The sequence below is a fragment of the Benincasa hispida genome, chromosome 8, assembly GCF_027475165.1.
Source record: "Benincasa hispida cultivar pf3 chromosome 8, pf3_genome.v1.1, whole genome shotgun sequence".
Taxonomy (NCBI): domain Eukaryota; kingdom Viridiplantae; phylum Streptophyta; class Magnoliopsida; order Cucurbitales; family Cucurbitaceae; genus Benincasa; species Benincasa hispida.
In genome coordinates this window covers 61061620-61078868 of record NC_143485.1, presented here as the reverse complement: position 1 = coordinate 61078868, position 17249 = coordinate 61061620, and the positions used below count along the sequence as shown (strand labels likewise).

At 37.9% G+C, this 17249-nt stretch overlaps 1 protein-coding gene across 1 annotated transcript; it reads right to left on the bottom strand.

Annotated features, from left to right (window-relative positions):
• Positions 1-13724: 13724 nt before the first annotated feature.
• DLAH (alpha/beta-Hydrolases superfamily protein) lies at positions 13725-15608 on the bottom strand. Its single transcript, XM_039037886.2, has one exon. The coding sequence runs from the start codon at positions 15465-15467 to the stop codon at positions 13872-13874; it is 1596 nt and encodes a 531-aa protein (XP_038893814.2). The 5' UTR covers positions 15468-15608; the 3' UTR covers positions 13725-13871.
• Between the last annotated feature and the right edge of the window lie 1641 nt (positions 15609-17249).

Sequence of the window (17249 nt, the reverse complement as noted above, 5' to 3'; positions counted from 1 at the left end):
TATCTTCAGCATCGCAGTGGCCCAGCCTTCCTCTATTTCCCTACCAGGCTTGTCGCATACACCCACCAACACCCCACACGTTACACCACCTCACCCATTTTATGAACCTCTAAGTTGTAACAATTTTGCATTGGAACCAACCCTATAACCCACCAATCCCAACGAGTTGGCTTGCAGAGATGAGTAAGAGGTCTTCAGACAAATTCTAGCCATCCTAGACCAAAAGAAAATTGCTGAAATGGACCAGATGATGTGTTGAGACAACACTGATGCATCGATTAAAGAAGAACCTGACCATCAGAGGGTCATAAGCGCCTCGAGTCCAATGGAAGAAGAGATAGATAGACTGACAGATATGCTATGATGCTGGAAGAGGAAATGAATGAAGAAGAAAATGAATAGAGAATACAAGGAGTTGGCCGTGGTGCATCAGTACCACACATATCCAATGCGAATGAAGGGCCATCAGAACAAGCATTAAAAAGGAAGAGGCGTCTTATAATTAAAAAGGATGAAGAAGAAAAAAATCAAGTACAACCAGACCTGTGGTTGCAACGCAGGGAAGTAGCTCTTTGGATTCGAGTGAGTTGGAATGCAGGTTGGAAGAATAAAAACATGTGTGTTAAGGACAATAGAAGACTACTCTTTAAAGAGAGCTTGAGGAAGAAGCAAGGGCATTGGCTCGTGAGGTAAGGAGGAATAAGGAATGTGACAAGGGAAAGAAGGTGGCAGCTGCATACCAAACAAACTAGAGGAAGAAAACGACAGTTCAATGACATTCTTATCGAAAAGGGCTTCTTTCCTTAATGTAACCCATTGCCAAAGTACATCACTGACACGATCGACGCAATGGGTTGGCGTCAGCTCTACGAAGGCCTAATTAGAATTTGGCCCTAACTAGTTCGCACCTTCTATGGCAGTGAGTTTGATGAGAAGAAAGATGCGACGTTGGTGAAGGATGTAGTCGTTTGCTTTTCTTCTAGAATTATCAACGAAGTGCTCGATGCAGAAAACAACCCTAACGTAGAGGTTAATCGCATCCTTGAGTAGCCGACTCCAAACCAACTGGACGGTGCAGTAAGAGTGGTGGCTAAACCTGGGAGTTCTTGGCAAATATCTCGAACGGGTATTATGATGATGGCTCCCAGGAATCTTCTCTCAAACACCAACTTGGCTCTATCTGATCAAGAATCACATCATGCCCACAATGCATGATGAAACTGTTTCAAGGGAGGGAGGCAAAATCATTATGGAGCAAATCAAAGTAGTCAAGGGAAAGCCACGTGGGAAACTTTAATTTCCGTGCCTAATATGTGTGTTGTGTGAACACGCGAGCATCCCTTTGGGGGATGACTTTGAAGAAGTTGAGGGTTTAATGGACATCAAGCTGATTAGGGGTCTGCTTCGAGGCTCACCTAACCAACCAAATTTATTTTCCAAACCCAAGGCATCAAACCCTCAGCCTTCAAAATGTGTGGCGATAAGAAGACGCATCGAGCCTTCCGATAATGAGCCCAGCAGTAAACCTTCACAAGAAAAGCAAGAGTCTGAAGCTGAGCTGGCATTAGAGTACGAGGACACCATTATCATGGATCTCAACTTACCTTTCCCTTCCTTAACCTTAACTTCTGCAGATGACCCAATTGATCCAACGCCTCAGGATGAAATGCACAAGGATTAAATTGGCAAAACGCAAAGCCCTAAGCCTTCTCTTCTCCGCTCACCCCTACTTTTTTCCTTTAATCTGCCCATGACTGTCTATGAGCAAACTGGGATGGGAACCAGTAACCTCTAAGCCACTAAAGACCCACTTGGGGAGACGTATGAAACCCAACCTCTCCAAACCAATGCACCCACACCTCTTCCCAAAGCCAATATGGATGAAATCAAACAATTCATCCAAGATCAAATAAGACCCCTGGCCATGTCAAAGAAGCACTTCATTTGCAACAGGCAATACTGCAATGCCAGAATGTTGTTCTAAGGGATTATCTATGCCAACAAATGCAAAGGAGCCAAGACCACTTTGACTTTACAACGCAGTATATCAACCAAGTCTTGATGAGAATGTTTGCCCTTCCTCCTCTACCTCAACACTTAAGGAATCCCCTTAGATCCATGGATGAAGACCCTGCACCTAAACCCAGGGATGATGTACCAACCTCATAGTTAAATTTGGGGGTGTTGGCCCTTTTGATTTTATTTGAATTTCTTTTTTCTGCGTTTACACAATTTTTGAATTCCATGTAAATTTCTTGATCAATGAATGAAATTTATCATTATGATTCTTGCGTTTGACTTTAAGCATTCCTCTTATACTTTATTTTACTACTTTTGTGCCTTGCATCGAGATGTGATACCTCAATGATAATACTAATGTTTGATAACTTACATGTTTAGTTAGGTGTTAGAAATATAAGAATAGAACCTCACTGAATGAAACATATTTTTGATTTCTCATGTGTACAAGCCTCAACTCATACCTCCTTTTGAAATTTCGAAGGCATTTTTATAGTTCTTTTTCAACAATGAGGACTTTGCTGATCTCCAAAATAGGGGGTGGGGGAGGTTCAAGTTGATGTGTTCTTTAGTTATAAAATATTCCTAATTTCACTTAATTTATCAAAAAAAAATTTATTACTAATAATTTCGGACGTAATAAGCAAACTTCACAATCAACGTAAGGGAAAAATCCCAGTGATATGAGTTAAGATTGGAAATGGCACTTACCTATAGTTGGATGCCTGAATGACACCCGTGGGGGTAAGCCAAAATGAAGTTAAGTAACCAACACCAACGCGTCTCAACTCCGCTATCTAAGCCAAGGAAGAAAAATATAATGCATATATACTTAGATAAGAGTTAAGTTGTGAAGAGCACTTACTCGTAGTTAGATGTCTGCATGACACCGGTGGGGGCAAACCAAAACGAAAGTGAGTCACTTGAATCAATGCATGAGTAGTCCTAGAAAAATAATAAATTGCACAAGAGAATTTTTGTAACAAGAAAACCTTCTAACGCATTACTGAATTTGAAAGATTGAAATGTTTTAGAAAGTAAAAGAGTTTTGAAGAAAGGGATTGCCGTATTAGAAATCGATTATATATTTCTTTGGGAAAGGGAATAAACATGTATTTTCCAACGTCAATCTCAAACATTTGTAAGTTAAAGGACATGATGAAAGATGGAGCTAGTGCATTTTGATCATAAGAGTATGTTAAGAAATTATTTTAGGAATACTCGAGGACAATCATTGTTCAAAATTTGAAGGTTTGATAACTTGTAGAAATATAAATTATTGTTCTCTTAAAGTTGGAATAATTAGGATCTTTAGTAACATAAACGTAGTCATTATGAAAGAAAAACACATGAAATTCTATACATGTAGTAAACTCATATAAAAGTATCCTTTTAAGTAAAAGTTGCTTCACTAACGCATTTCAACACAGAAATCAAAGAAATTTACTAGGTGTTCCAGCCAAGGCCAACGTAAGGGGTATGCGTCTGAGAATATTTGATGCATGAAGGATATAGTGGCTCGTGCATCTCCTGTGAAATCACTACTTGCAGGCATGGGCATTTGACTGACGGCGTCTGAACATTTAAGAAGTGGTAGGCGGCTATTCCAGGGTTTGGAATTTAATGCAATTCCAATCACCAAGTTGTTGAGATTTGCCTATATAAGGAGAAGCCACCTTCATAATCACAGTTAGACATTTTAGAGTCAGACAATTAGAAACTTTTTTTTTCAACACCAGTAGATAGACTCTACCATTTGAAAGTAAGAAGTAGAAGGGAAGATACCATTTCATCGTTGATCAAGAGATGTTGTTGGAGAGAAGCTTGAGAGAGAGATATTCTTCAACTTCTCTACCATGTTGGTTGTAATAAGCATAAAAAACAAACAAAAGAAGACAAGAGATTGAACTCTACAACTTGACTTCTACTTTTCACACTTCATTTTCATTCACCATTTCAGTTCATTAAGCTGAGATTTTTTGTATAAATACTGCTTATTTTTAATTCAATCTTATCTTGGGTCATTTATCACTTCTTCATCTATTTACCTTCAAAATTACATGTGTTTGTGAAATTTTCCGACTTAATGACAGCATAAAATTTGTTGCTTAAGTCTCCTTGATCAATTGATTAAAGTAACTAACTAGTTAAGTCACTCGAGAGAGCAATTTAACTATTGAACGCATTAAGCCAGGGCGTGAAATAAATCTAGAGATAGAGTTGCTCACATTTTTTCCTATTCTTTATGACCAATACATACACCCTAGAGATAGGATTACATGTGGCTTTTGCATCGAGAGATGTTGAATTTAGCATGAACTAAAGAATAGAATTTCCAACCCATAGCACATACATTTAGATTGTAAACAAGCATATGCATCATCTTCATCTCATCTCCATTGCGCCCACATAAGCTTGCTAAACTTGCCAGGAAATCAACGCATACCACTTACACTTAGAACCATTCATCCATAAATTCCTTTCTCGTTGAACTCCTATTTCTTCTTGCATGTGTGCCATTAGCTCAGTGTAAATAACCAACATTTCTCAAGTTAATTAGGAAATATCTGTATTAGTCCAAAAACAAGGTCTACGTTAGAAGCATTCTAGAGTCCCTGCGTTTGACCTTGGACTTACCAGGAAACTTAATTTAGATTTATACTTGGATCTGACTTAAGAGAAGTTGTACGCATTCACAAGATGTGCATGCATCCACTACCAACGCATCGCCTGCTTCTCTTATCTAGAGAGAAATCACTTTTTCATCCATCTCCATTCATCAAGTTGATTCATCACCATTCTCCTCCATCATTTTAAACATGTTTAGAATCAAAATCATGAGGCGAACAAATCCCAAAATGAGTGTCTTACAAAATTTCTTATAAAGAATGGTTATCCAAGAGGTGGTATTGACAAGACCTTGTTCAGTAAGAAATCACAGAGACGGTTTGTTATAGCTCACATTTATGTTGATGATATTGTTTTTGGGGGGCTGTTTCAATAAATGGTGGATCATTTTTTTCAACAACTTAAAAATGAATTCAAGATGAGCATGATTTGTGAGTTAACCTATTCTTTGAGTTTTCAGATCAAACAAATTAAAGACAAAATATTCATATCTCCAAGTAAATATGCCAAGTACATAGTTAAAAAAGTTTGGTCATGAGAAAGCTTCTCTAAAACGCACTCCTGCCCTTATTCATGTAAAAGTGTCAAAAGACTCTGATGGTCCAAAAGTCGATGAGTGTCTCTATCGAAGTCTAATTAGGAGTTTATTATATCTCATTCCCAGCAAGTGTGACATAGCATTTTGTGAAGGGATCTATGCAAGATATCAATTTTGTCCAAAGGCAAGTCACTTGCTTAATTTAAAGAAAATAATCAAATATATTAATGACACTTGTGAATACGACCTTTTGTATTCCTTTGATATAAACAACTCCTCGGTGGGTTATTGTGATGCTGACTGGGATCGTAGTTTAGAAGAGAAAAAGTACCTCAAAAGGATGTTTCTTTCTTGGAAATAATCTGATCTCATATTTAGCAAGAAACAAAATAGTAGCTCCTTGTCTACAATTGAAGCGGAATATATTGCAGTGGGGAGTGGGTGCACACGATTACTCTAAATGCAACGAATGTTACAGGAGTATGATGTTGCACAAGATGTTATGATTGTTTACTGTGACAACCTTGATACCATAAATATGTCCAAAGATCCAATCCAACATAGCAAGACAAAGCACATAGATATCTGCCATCGTTTCATTCGAGAACTTGTTGGGAGCAAGCAAATTACCCTTGAGCATGTTAGTTCTGAAAAACAAATTGTTGACATCTTCACTAAAATGCGATGAATCAAAGCTTTGGGCCTTTGCCTTTAGCAGTTAGCTATATAGGCTTATGCATCAGGCTCAAGTTGAAAAAGCTATCCAGAATATTAAAGCAGCCCACTGTGGGACAGTTAAGTTTGCATTTAATTACCCTTTAATTTTGTTTGGTGTTGTGTGGTACTGGTAGTTAACATTTGAATTTGCAAACACTCTCTTCGTGCTGGTTCAACTTCCATTCCACGTTGTTGAGTTCAACCTCTTTGCTCAACCGTCTCCATGTGTTTCCTGCTTTGAAATGGTGAATATTTAGCGAGGAGTTTCACAATTAGGAGTCTACCATGGTGCGTTACAAAGAGAAGGCGAATCGTAAGAAATTTGTCGAAGGATCGTAATGCCTATGGTATTCACATGCGTGGTCTTTCTGGTTCCTCTAGAGGTTTGTCCAGTTCTTCTAAAACTACCAAACGTAAACCTTCTAATGGTTCAGAATCTACTGAATCTCGAAGTCATAACTTGAACACGACCTCGTTAAACATGACTGGCCTGGCTAGTGAAGGTATTGAAATTGTTCCGAACTCTGAGAATCCTTCTGATAGTAGTCTGGGAATATTTGATATTGGTCGTAAGAAAGATAGTCAGGTTGTTGAAAAATCAAGTCATGCATCTAAAATCGCTTCGTCTGCTCAAATAGATGGGACTAGGGTCACTGACAATGTTAATGTTGCAAGCAGTTCTCAAGAGCCCTGTACTAGTCTTCCCAAATGTTCATGTCTCTAGAAATGATGGAACCACTAAAGTTGACAATGTTGAGACTGTTTGTTTGAATGAAAATCTCCCTCTGTCTTCTCATATGCATGTCAGTCAGTCTGAGTCTAAAAATGTTCGGGAGTCTGATATCTCTTAGAGTTCTAGTGATAATCTTGATGCTGAAATAGTTAAAGATGCATCTCCTAATGTTCACAAAATTACTAAAGTGGTTGCTACCTTGAAGAACGATTCCCTAGTATGTCCTACTGAGATTTGCTCTGATGATAATGTTCCTTTAAAAAGAATGTTTGACAGACAGAAGAAAATTGTTACAAAAAATGTAGGAAAGTCTTTGGAAACATCTGGTCATGCTTCTGTAGAGGACAATTCTCAAGATGAAAAGCATGTGTCAGTTTGATAGGAAACTGATCGTTTAAAATGTATTTATTGATAAAGTATGATTACTCAGTCATATATCAAAACAACTAAATGATCTACATATACTTTACTAAACGATGATAGACAAGCAACCACTACACGATCGCTTACACTTACTACATGATCGCTCTATCTTCTACACGATCGCTTACAATTACTACACGATCGTCGGGACCCTTCTACACGATCCCCTAGTAGATGAAGTAGACGATGAGCAGTACTCCTCTGCTGCTTCTACACGATTAATGCAGCCCGAACTCCCACACACGAGAGCTCACTTCCCTCACCCAAGATATTCAGTCCTTCAACGCCTCCTCTTTCCCCTTCCCTCTTCTTTTAAATCAACCGAATTGAAAGTCACTTAACTGTGGTCCCCAACCTCTTTAACCGCCGCAACTTCCACTTTTCCCATATTACCCTTATTCTTCCTTCTTTGATACTGCAGTACAATCGGAGGCCTATCATTACCTCCCCCCTTCACCTTTACCTTGTCCTTAAGGTAAAATTCTAAAAACTGATTCTGAAAATCATGCAACACCTCCCAAGTCGCCTCATGCTCCGACAGCCCTTTCCATTTCACATAAACCTCACACCCCCGATGAGACAACTGAGGCTAAGAGCCCAATACAGCCTCTGGTTTAGGTAACCAGGTATGGTTTTCATTGACTAAAGGATCTACTGATGAATTTCCTTCTGGTTGTCCAATCACCTTTTTGAGTTGTGAAACATGGAAAACTGGATGGATTGACACTGTTTATGGAAGCTCCAATTTGTAAGCTACCGATCCCACCCTATCAATAACTTGATATGGGCCATAATACTTGGGGGACAATTTGATATATCGTTTTTGTCGTATTGAGATCTGGCGATAGGGACGCAGCTTCAGCCATACCCACTCTCTGATTTGAAATTCTACATCCATTCTCTTCTTATCTGAAAATTTCTTCATTTTCTCTTGAGCAACCCTCAAATGCTCCTTAAGTACACGCAAGGCAACATCCCTGTCTCGCATCTGTCGGTCCAATGTTGCATTCGAAGTGCAATCATCCCCATAATAGATCAACACTGGAGGAAGGCGTCCATAAACAATTTGAAAAGGGGAAAAACTAGTGGAGACATTATACGTAGTATTATACCAGTACTCTGCCCAATGCAACCAAATAATCCACTCTTTTGGACGCTCCCTACAGAAACACCTCAAGTACATTTCTACGCTGCGATTCACCACCTCTATCTAACCATCCAAATAAGGATGATATGCTATGCTGCGATGAAGCTTGGTACCCGAAAACCTAAACAATTCTTGCCAGAAGTGGCTCACAAACACCTTGTCTCGGTCCGAGACAATAGACTTCGGCACTCGTGCAACTTCACCATTTTCTACAAAATACATCTGCTACAACACAAGCATTCAGAGGATGTTTTAAGGCCAAGAAATGAGCATACTTGCTCAATCTGTCCACTACTACTAAGATCACATCATACCCTTTGGCTTTGGGTAAGCCTTCAATAAAATCCATCAATATGTCAACCCATACAACATTAAGAATAGAGAGCGACATTAACAGCCCTACTAGATACAATGCTAAAGATTTGTTCTTCTAGCAGACCACACCTTCTTCCACATATTCCTTAACAGCTCTCTTCATCCCTTCCCAATACAATTCCCCTGATACTATTTTATATGTTCTCAGAAATCTCGAATGACCACCAAAAATAGAGTCATGATATGTATGCATGATAGTAGGTATCAAAGACGAAGTACTTGAAAGTACTAACCTCCCTTTGTGTTTCAGCACGCCCCGATGGAGAGAAAAATCTTGTACTTCGTCCTCCTTCGTAGTACACAGCCCTTGATTCGTTGTAACCGATGATCCTGCTCTATTTCCTTCTGAATTATAGCCATATCGATCATAGTAGGAGCCGACAACTAAGCCAACTGAGTCTCCAAATCCACTATGGACAACACATCCGCGGCTCCATTCTCCAATCCTGGACGATAAACTACTTCAAAATCATAACCAAGCAATTTAGCAACCCATTTTTAATGTTGCGGTTGTATCGTCCTCTGCTCAAGCAAAAACTTCAATGCTTTTGGATCAATTTTAATGACAAATCGTCTTTCCAACAAGTAAGGTTGCCACCTTTGGACGGCCCGCACCTTCTCCGGATCTACCTCTACTCCTTGCTTTGAAATGATATGCCCTAAATACTCCACTCCATCCTTTGCAAATCGACATTTCTTCCTATTAGCATCAAGCTCATTCTCCCTTAACACTGATAGTACCACCTCTAGATGCTACAAATGTTCCTCTAGACTTCTATTATACACTAGTATATCATCAAAGAATACTAACACAAAATGATGTAAGTAAGGCTTGAATATGGTATTCATCAGTGCCTGCAATGTGGAAGGTGCATTGGTTAAACCAAAAGGCATTACCATGAATACATAATGTCCTTCATGTGTCCCGAAGGCAGTCTTCTCCACATCCCTCGAGTTCATCCTGTTTTGATGGTAACCCGACTTCAAGTCCAGCTTAGAGAATAAAGTAGCTCCATTCAATTCATCAAAAAGCTCTTCCACCATTGGAATCAGGAATTTGTCTGGAATGGTGGTAGTGTTGAGAGCATGGTAATCCACACAAAATTTTCACCCTCCATCCTTCTTTCTAACCAGTAGAATAGGGCTTGAGTAGGGACTGGTACTTGGTCTAATGATGCCCAAATCCAACATTTCCTCAACCAATTTCTCCATCTCTGTCTTCTGGTGATACACATATCGGTATGGTTGAACATTTATTGGGCTGGTTCCTTCCTTCAAGTGCATATGGTGCTCTATACTTCGACGAGGAGGCAGTTCCTCTAGCCATTCAAATACATCCTTAAACTTAGTTAACAAGGTTGATAAAGATTCTGGTATTGTGTCGATTTCCTCACTTCCGTATTGCTCCGCCACAAATTTACCTCCGTCCATCATTCTACATTCAACCAAAAAACCTTGATCTTTAGTTGCCCAAGTCTTCACCATACATTTCAGATTAATTCTTGCTTTCGTCATACTTGGATCACCCTGCAAGGTAACTTTTCGACCCTCATAAACAAAATTCATTGTTAAATTCTGCCAATCGACCTCTGTTTTTCCCAAAGAGTGTAGCCACTGTATCCCCAAAATCACATCTACACTTGCTAGCTCTAATGGCAGGAAGCTATCATTCACATTCCATTCTCCTATCATCATTTTCACATTCTTACATACTCCCTTACCTTACACCACGACTCTCGATCCCAAAACTACCCTGTAATTTTTCGTTTCTATGAATTCCAACTCCAAATGATTTGCTATTCCTTCTGATATGAAGTTATGGGTAGCTCCACAGTCAACCAGTATTACCATAGTTCCCCTTTGATCCCCCTTTAATCTTCATTGTTCGAGGATTCGTCAAACCAACAACCGAATTCACAGAGAGTTCCACAATCGGCGAGACTTCTTCATTCACGGTTAACATGTTCAATTCCAGCGTCTCCTCTCTCATTTCGTCTTCTTCGTGCAATTCCAATTCTTCACCGGATGCATGCACAACAAGTAGCCTAAGTTCTCTAAGTTCATGCCTTTTGCACCGATATCCCACGGTATATTTTTCATCGCATCGAAAACAAAGTCTTTTCTCTCTCTTCGTCTGGAATTCAGCGTCTGTTCACCTCCTTGTCGAAGTTTCTCTCCAGTTATCGTTAGTCGACACACCTTGCAATGTAATTGTCCTCATCGGAAATATCTCTCCTGACTTCCCTCTTTCTTTCATATCACTACTACTTCCCGATTTACTCACATTTTCAATATTAAATTTCGAAGAATTCGAGTTTTGAATCTTACCTCCGAACATTCGCGCCCGACCCACTTCGACCCATGCATTCTCTCTATCTTCAACACGTTGTGCTAACGACATCATTTGCGCTAGCTCCGACGGTTCCCAACATTCGACCTCAGCTTTTATCCATGGTCCTAAACCGTTCATGAATGTCTCTTCCAACACTTCGTTCGGTAGGTGTGGTACTGGCGCCACCAATTTATCAAACAGATTTCGATATGCTTCTACAGTGGTTTCTTATTTGATAACCAAGAATCTACCACAAATCGATCCCTCTCTTAAAGATTGGAATCGAACTAACAGTCTTCGCTTCAGATCTTCCCAATCTTTGAACGACTCCCTACCTTCCTTAGATCGGTACAAGTCTAACGCGGCACCGTCGAAACTCACAACCGCCACCGTCATCTTCTTGAATTCCATCAGTTTATGAATTTGAAAATAGTGATCTGCTCTGAATAGCCTGCATCTGGCTCACTTCTGCTAAATATCGGCATCTTGACTTTCTTGAATTTGCTTCAATCGCAAGTTGCTTCTTCACCCGCTGCTTTAACTGAAATATTCGTTCTACAAACATTATTGTTGTTCGATCCTTCCATCTCTTCCATCACTTTTGTTTTTCCCTTTGCCATTTCTGTAACATACGAAGTGAGCATTTCTTGATGTTTCTCTGCTTGCAATTCCAATCGTTCAATACTTTTTTCTAACGACGCTAAATTCTCCTCTATGGTTGGTAATTTCTACATTTCGACTCTGAGTCCAGAGATCTCCTGGTCTAGCAACTCCAACTTTTCTTCAAATCATTTTTTAGCCATGCTTGCCCAAATTGTTGCTCTGATACCAATTTGATAGGAAACTGATCGTTTAAAATGTATTTATTGATAAAGTGTGATTACTCGGTCGTATATCAAAACAGCTAAACGATTTACATATACTTTGCTAAACGATGACAGACAGGCAACAACTACACGATCGCTTATACTTACTACACTATTGCTCTATCTTCTACACGATTTCTTACACTTACTACACGATCGCTTACAATTACTACACAATCGCTTATAACTACTACACGATCGCCGAAACCCTTCTACACGATCGCCTAGTAGATGAAGTAGACGATGAGCAGTACTCCTCTGTTGCTTCTACACGATCAATCTAACCCGAACTCCTACACATGAGAGCTCACTTCCCTTACCTAAGATATTCAGTTCTTCAATGCCTCCTCTTTCCACTTCCTTTTTCTTTTAAATGAGAACTTCTCCCAACCAAATCTAAAGTCACTTAGCTGTGGTCCCCAACCTCTTTAACCGACGTAACTTCCACTTTTCCCATATTACCCTTATTCTTCTTTCTTTGATACTGCAATACAATTGGAGGCTTATCATTGTTTTGTCTAAGGACTGGGGTCTTGAGAGCAGCCTTGATGATGCCCTTCCTACCTATGGTCCTACTACCAGAAAAACCTCAAAAGCAGGAGTGAAAAAAAGGGACTCTTCTGCTTAACCTGTTGTACCTTTAGATGGCGTTTCATTCCATTCTATGGAAGCTGTTAGTATGTGGAAATTCATTACTAATCAGTTGATTGTTGAAGAGTAGGAATTGTTTAAGAGTACTCAGGAATGCATTGAGATCATGGGTCTAATTGTAAAGGCTAGTTTGGTGGAAACAATGTTGAATGTTGGTCCCTTTTATCCTCAAATTGTTAATGAATTTATTGCTAATCTTCCAAGAGACTTAGACAAGCCTTCCAGTCCTAATTTTAAAAGGGTTCATATAAGGCAGCATTTGTTTATTTTCTCTCTTGCTCTTGTTAATAAATGTCTTGACTGTGAAGTTGAAGTAAATGTTACTACTGAGCGACCTTCCTCTAGAGATATGGTATTGGAATTGACAAGAAGCACTAAATGTGTTTGGCCTAAGATTGAAGGTTGAAATTGATATAACAAAAAATTGAAGAATATAAATTGATATTTACTCTAAAAAATTACTTGATAAGATTGTAATTTTACACAGATGTACGAAAGAGAAAGTAAAAGAAAAAATAGATCAATTTCTATATCCCTAAATAGTCATTAAAAACATTCAAAATCTATATCCAAAATTGATAAAAATAAATAATTAAAAAGCAATCAGGAATTATATTGGAAAGAATCTAAATGCACTGAAATTATTCTGTTTAAGAAAAAAATATTACAAAAATTTTCCTTTTACCGTAGTCGATATAACCCTAAATCTCAAACTATCAAATTTTTTCAGTTAAACCTTTTCATTGTTAACATTTCTTTACCTTTTTCTTTTTCCCTTTCATAGCCTAAACAAAAGTCCTTAAACTCCTCTTCCTATCATTTACTTTGCTCACAAGTCACTCATTTAAATCTCCCACCCTCTCCAATTAGATGGTCGAAACGCATTAATGAAAGAAAAAGCGTATGTTTTGCTTAATAATTATATATAAAGATATAGTCATCATACAAACTTCAATGGTCTCATTAATTCGTCTTTCTCAAACTATATTAATTCAATATTAGACGAAAAGTCCGGATAATGAAAATAAATATTTCTATATATGTAAAAAAAAATTAGAAGAACTTTGATTTATGCCTTTAGATCTATATATATTCATTAGCTTAAGATCATCTCTCCAACTAATAACCTTACATACATCCTTTTTTAGGAGGCCTACATCTTGTATATCGTTTCTATAACTTAGAGTTAAGTTGAGAGGTTCGAATCCTTGAATATTTTAATCGAGAGTTTATATATGTAAACCAATTAGGTTATATAGTTAATTGAGATTCAAGAATCTTCCTCCGAACTAAAATTTGCGAAAATGACTCATCCATATCATTCCAAACTTCCTCTTAAAAAAAAGAATTAATCAAATCATCTACATCAATTGATCCAATTCACAAAATCATTTAAAAAAAAAGGGGGTAAACAATAAATAAATAAAGAAGGAGGAATAATCTCAAACATGGGAAGGTTGAGAAAATGGTGAAGGAATATCTTCAGGGTTTCTCCCAGGCTTAACCCATCTCCCAAACCTATTCTTAATCAATCCTTTATGTGGCAATTGATACCAAAACTGAGGAATTCTCAATTCTTCCACAAGCATATCACTCCCTTTGTTCACCAACGCCACATCCCTTCTCGAATTCCACCTAAATTTCCCTTTCCTACTAACAAACCCATCTACCAAATGCAAATATATCTCCAAATTATGACTCCCCGTCATGTCGGATTCCCTCTTCAAATACGGCGACATATACATATCCATCCTCAATTCCTTCCCCACATGTCGATACACCCAATTCAACTTCCCCGTCACCAAGCTCAACTTGTTCACTATCGAATTCACAAACAAACCCGGAAGTTTTGGAACAATGTCTTGTCCGATCACTACACGTAGCGTTTTCACTCCCATTTCGTTTAATTTCTCTCTAAACGTTAAATTCCCAACTCTCGGAGCTCCGAATGACACCACGCTGATGTGTACGCCCGTCGGGAATAAAACCCCTGCTTCGTACGCTGTTAACAGAGACAGAGCACCGCCGAGACTGTGCCCTGTTATGGTTAAACTGATTTCTCTGTCGCCTTTTTCTTTGAAGAAATTTATTAGTCTGTTTAACTCTTCCATTACTTGCTCCGATGCGCTGGTTTTGTTGAATTTTGATTCCTCGTCTTTGGATTTGTAAATTGTTAAAAACCCACGTTGGACTTTCACTTTCTTGTCGCTCCGGTCGATTTTCTTCAACTTGGTTTTTAAATCGATATACCATTCCGTCGGTGTAACCGTCCCTCTCCAAGCAACGAGGATATCTCTCCGCCCGATTCTGTCACTTTCTTCATCGGTGCTAACGGCGACAAATCCCATCCAATTCGAATCCCGGCTCCAGACTTCGCCGATTTTGGAGCTTTCGAACCAATCAGGGCCGTCAACAGGGGACAACGCGTAGATGTATTTTGTAACTTTGTAGCCGTTTTGAGCTAAACCCAATTCGTTGAAGAGTTTGTGGCGGTTGTATCTGCAACTACCGCAGAATTCAGAAAGTGGGTCGAAGTCAAAAGCGTCGTAAGTTGCTTGAGCGAATTCGCCGTATTTGACGATTTCACGGCGGAGGAAAGGGTGGAGAGGGTCGACGAGGCCGTCCCAGTCGGAGGCGCCGTGGAGGTCACGCCAGACGGCGGAAATGTTTTCACGAGGGGAGAGTGTGGGAGTCATGTGGTTGCCGAAATCGATGAAATCGGCGGCGCGGAGTGGCATACGGAGGAGGGAAGCGAGGGGTTTGGCTAAACGGAGTTCGTTTTTCTTGGAGGAGGATCTGGATTGGTGTACTACTAATGGTGAAACGATGCCGTTTACCGGAGTGTTGGTGGGGATGGCGGTGGAACATGTGAGACGGCGGCGTTGGTTGTGTAGAGAAGAAGAAATGGCGGATCTAATGGCTTTTAATCGGATTCCGAATTTCAATTTCCAATACCATTTTGTTTTCTTTGTTCCGTTTCTCAACATTGTTACTCTTTTCATTGCTACTCCTCTTGGTGTAGCCATTTTCGCCTCCATGGCTGAACTAAAACCCAACAGATTTCGGTTGCCGGCGACAGAGACAAAAGACAGAATTTTTCTTTTGAAAAAACGGAAATGTTTTGTTTTGGGGATGAAATGGATTGGATTAGTTGCGAATTTATAGAAGGGGAAGTTGGCGACTTTGAATTTGAATCTTTACTTTCGCACGTTTTTGAGGGACCGTGAAGGTGGTGACATGGGAGAAACTTCTTACTGTTGAGTTTGACTAACATTATACTCGGTCAAAGATGATGGTAAATAGGATATTATAAGTAATTTTAAAACGCTTAAAATTATTTTTATTATTTTTAAAATCATTAAAAATATATTTTTAATTACTCAAAATTCATATTAATAGTATTAGAAATTAAACTGATTTAGAGTGTTTCAGAATTATTATAAACAAGATAAAAGTGATTTTACATTTTGTAATCACTCTCAAATATAATTGAAAACGTTAAAAATCACTTTTAATTCATAGACTTTTATAGAATTACCAATTTACTCCTTGAACTTTAGTTTGTTTTATATACTTTTAATTTTATAACAATTTAGTCCCTAAATTTTACTATGAAACAATTTAGTCATTTAGTCCTTATATTTTAATTTTGTAATAATTTAGTCCTTATCCTAAAAATTAGGGATAAGATTTAACGAGATTTTTCTTGCATAAATAAGATTAATAAATTAATTGGAGACTCAATATTTTTATAAAATATAAAGTCTACATCATAAAACATTAAAAATTGACATCTAATTTTGAGAAAAATTATGTGTGAACGAATAAATTATATTACAAATTTAAAAGTGCAATCATTAAATTGTTACATACTAAAGTTGAAAGACTAAATCGTTACAAATAAAAGTTTAAGAACCAAAAACGTTTTTCAACGTTGGAAAAATCAAAGGAGCTTTAGTATTGATGAGATACATGAGATACTTTCTTTAATTGTAAATTGGTTTTGGGATGAAACCTCCTATTTCTAATATGATACAAGAGTCCATAAAGTCTAAACGAACATTAATACAAAACTAAAAAATTAGAATCATATCCAAGAAAGAATAGTGAACCCAAAGAAATATCATCTTTAGACAGTATTTGACATATTAGAAAAGTTAAGAAACCCTATAATATTTATTTGATAAAATGTACACGAACTACTAATTTTATTATCAATATGTTATCTAAATAATCTATAAAGTTCAAATTAGTTGGTAAAAAAGTAAAAAAATCGAAAATTGGTAAATCAAAGAAGCTAACAATTGATTTACATTGTGAAGAAAATATAGAACGTTCTTCTTCTTGATCATGTCAATTTGCGTGGTAATAAATGCATGAGGGCCTATTTGCAAATAAAATAATCTTAGATCTAAGAAGGATGGGACCTAAATTTTGGGAAAATTTTCAGAGCCGCCGGGTAAGAATTAAGTATTTTTAAAATTTATTCCGTTCAATTATGTAAATTGTGGGACATGGCTGGCTGGCTGCTAATAATTTATATGACTTGGGGGAAATTGGTCCGAGAGATTAGGTACTGTGAAGTTTCCAAGAACTTGTTTGCAACGTTAAGATTTGGTAAATATGAGTAATTTGATATATATATATATATTTATTTATTTATTTATTTATTTGTAGCGAATTTATGGGTTGAAAATCATTCCTTCTAATTGGAGAAATAGTCTTATTGACTTTAATTAAGAAAAGAGAGAGAGAAAAAGACATAATACGGTTATTATTTGTACTATCACTATGACAAGCAATAATAATGGTATACTAAT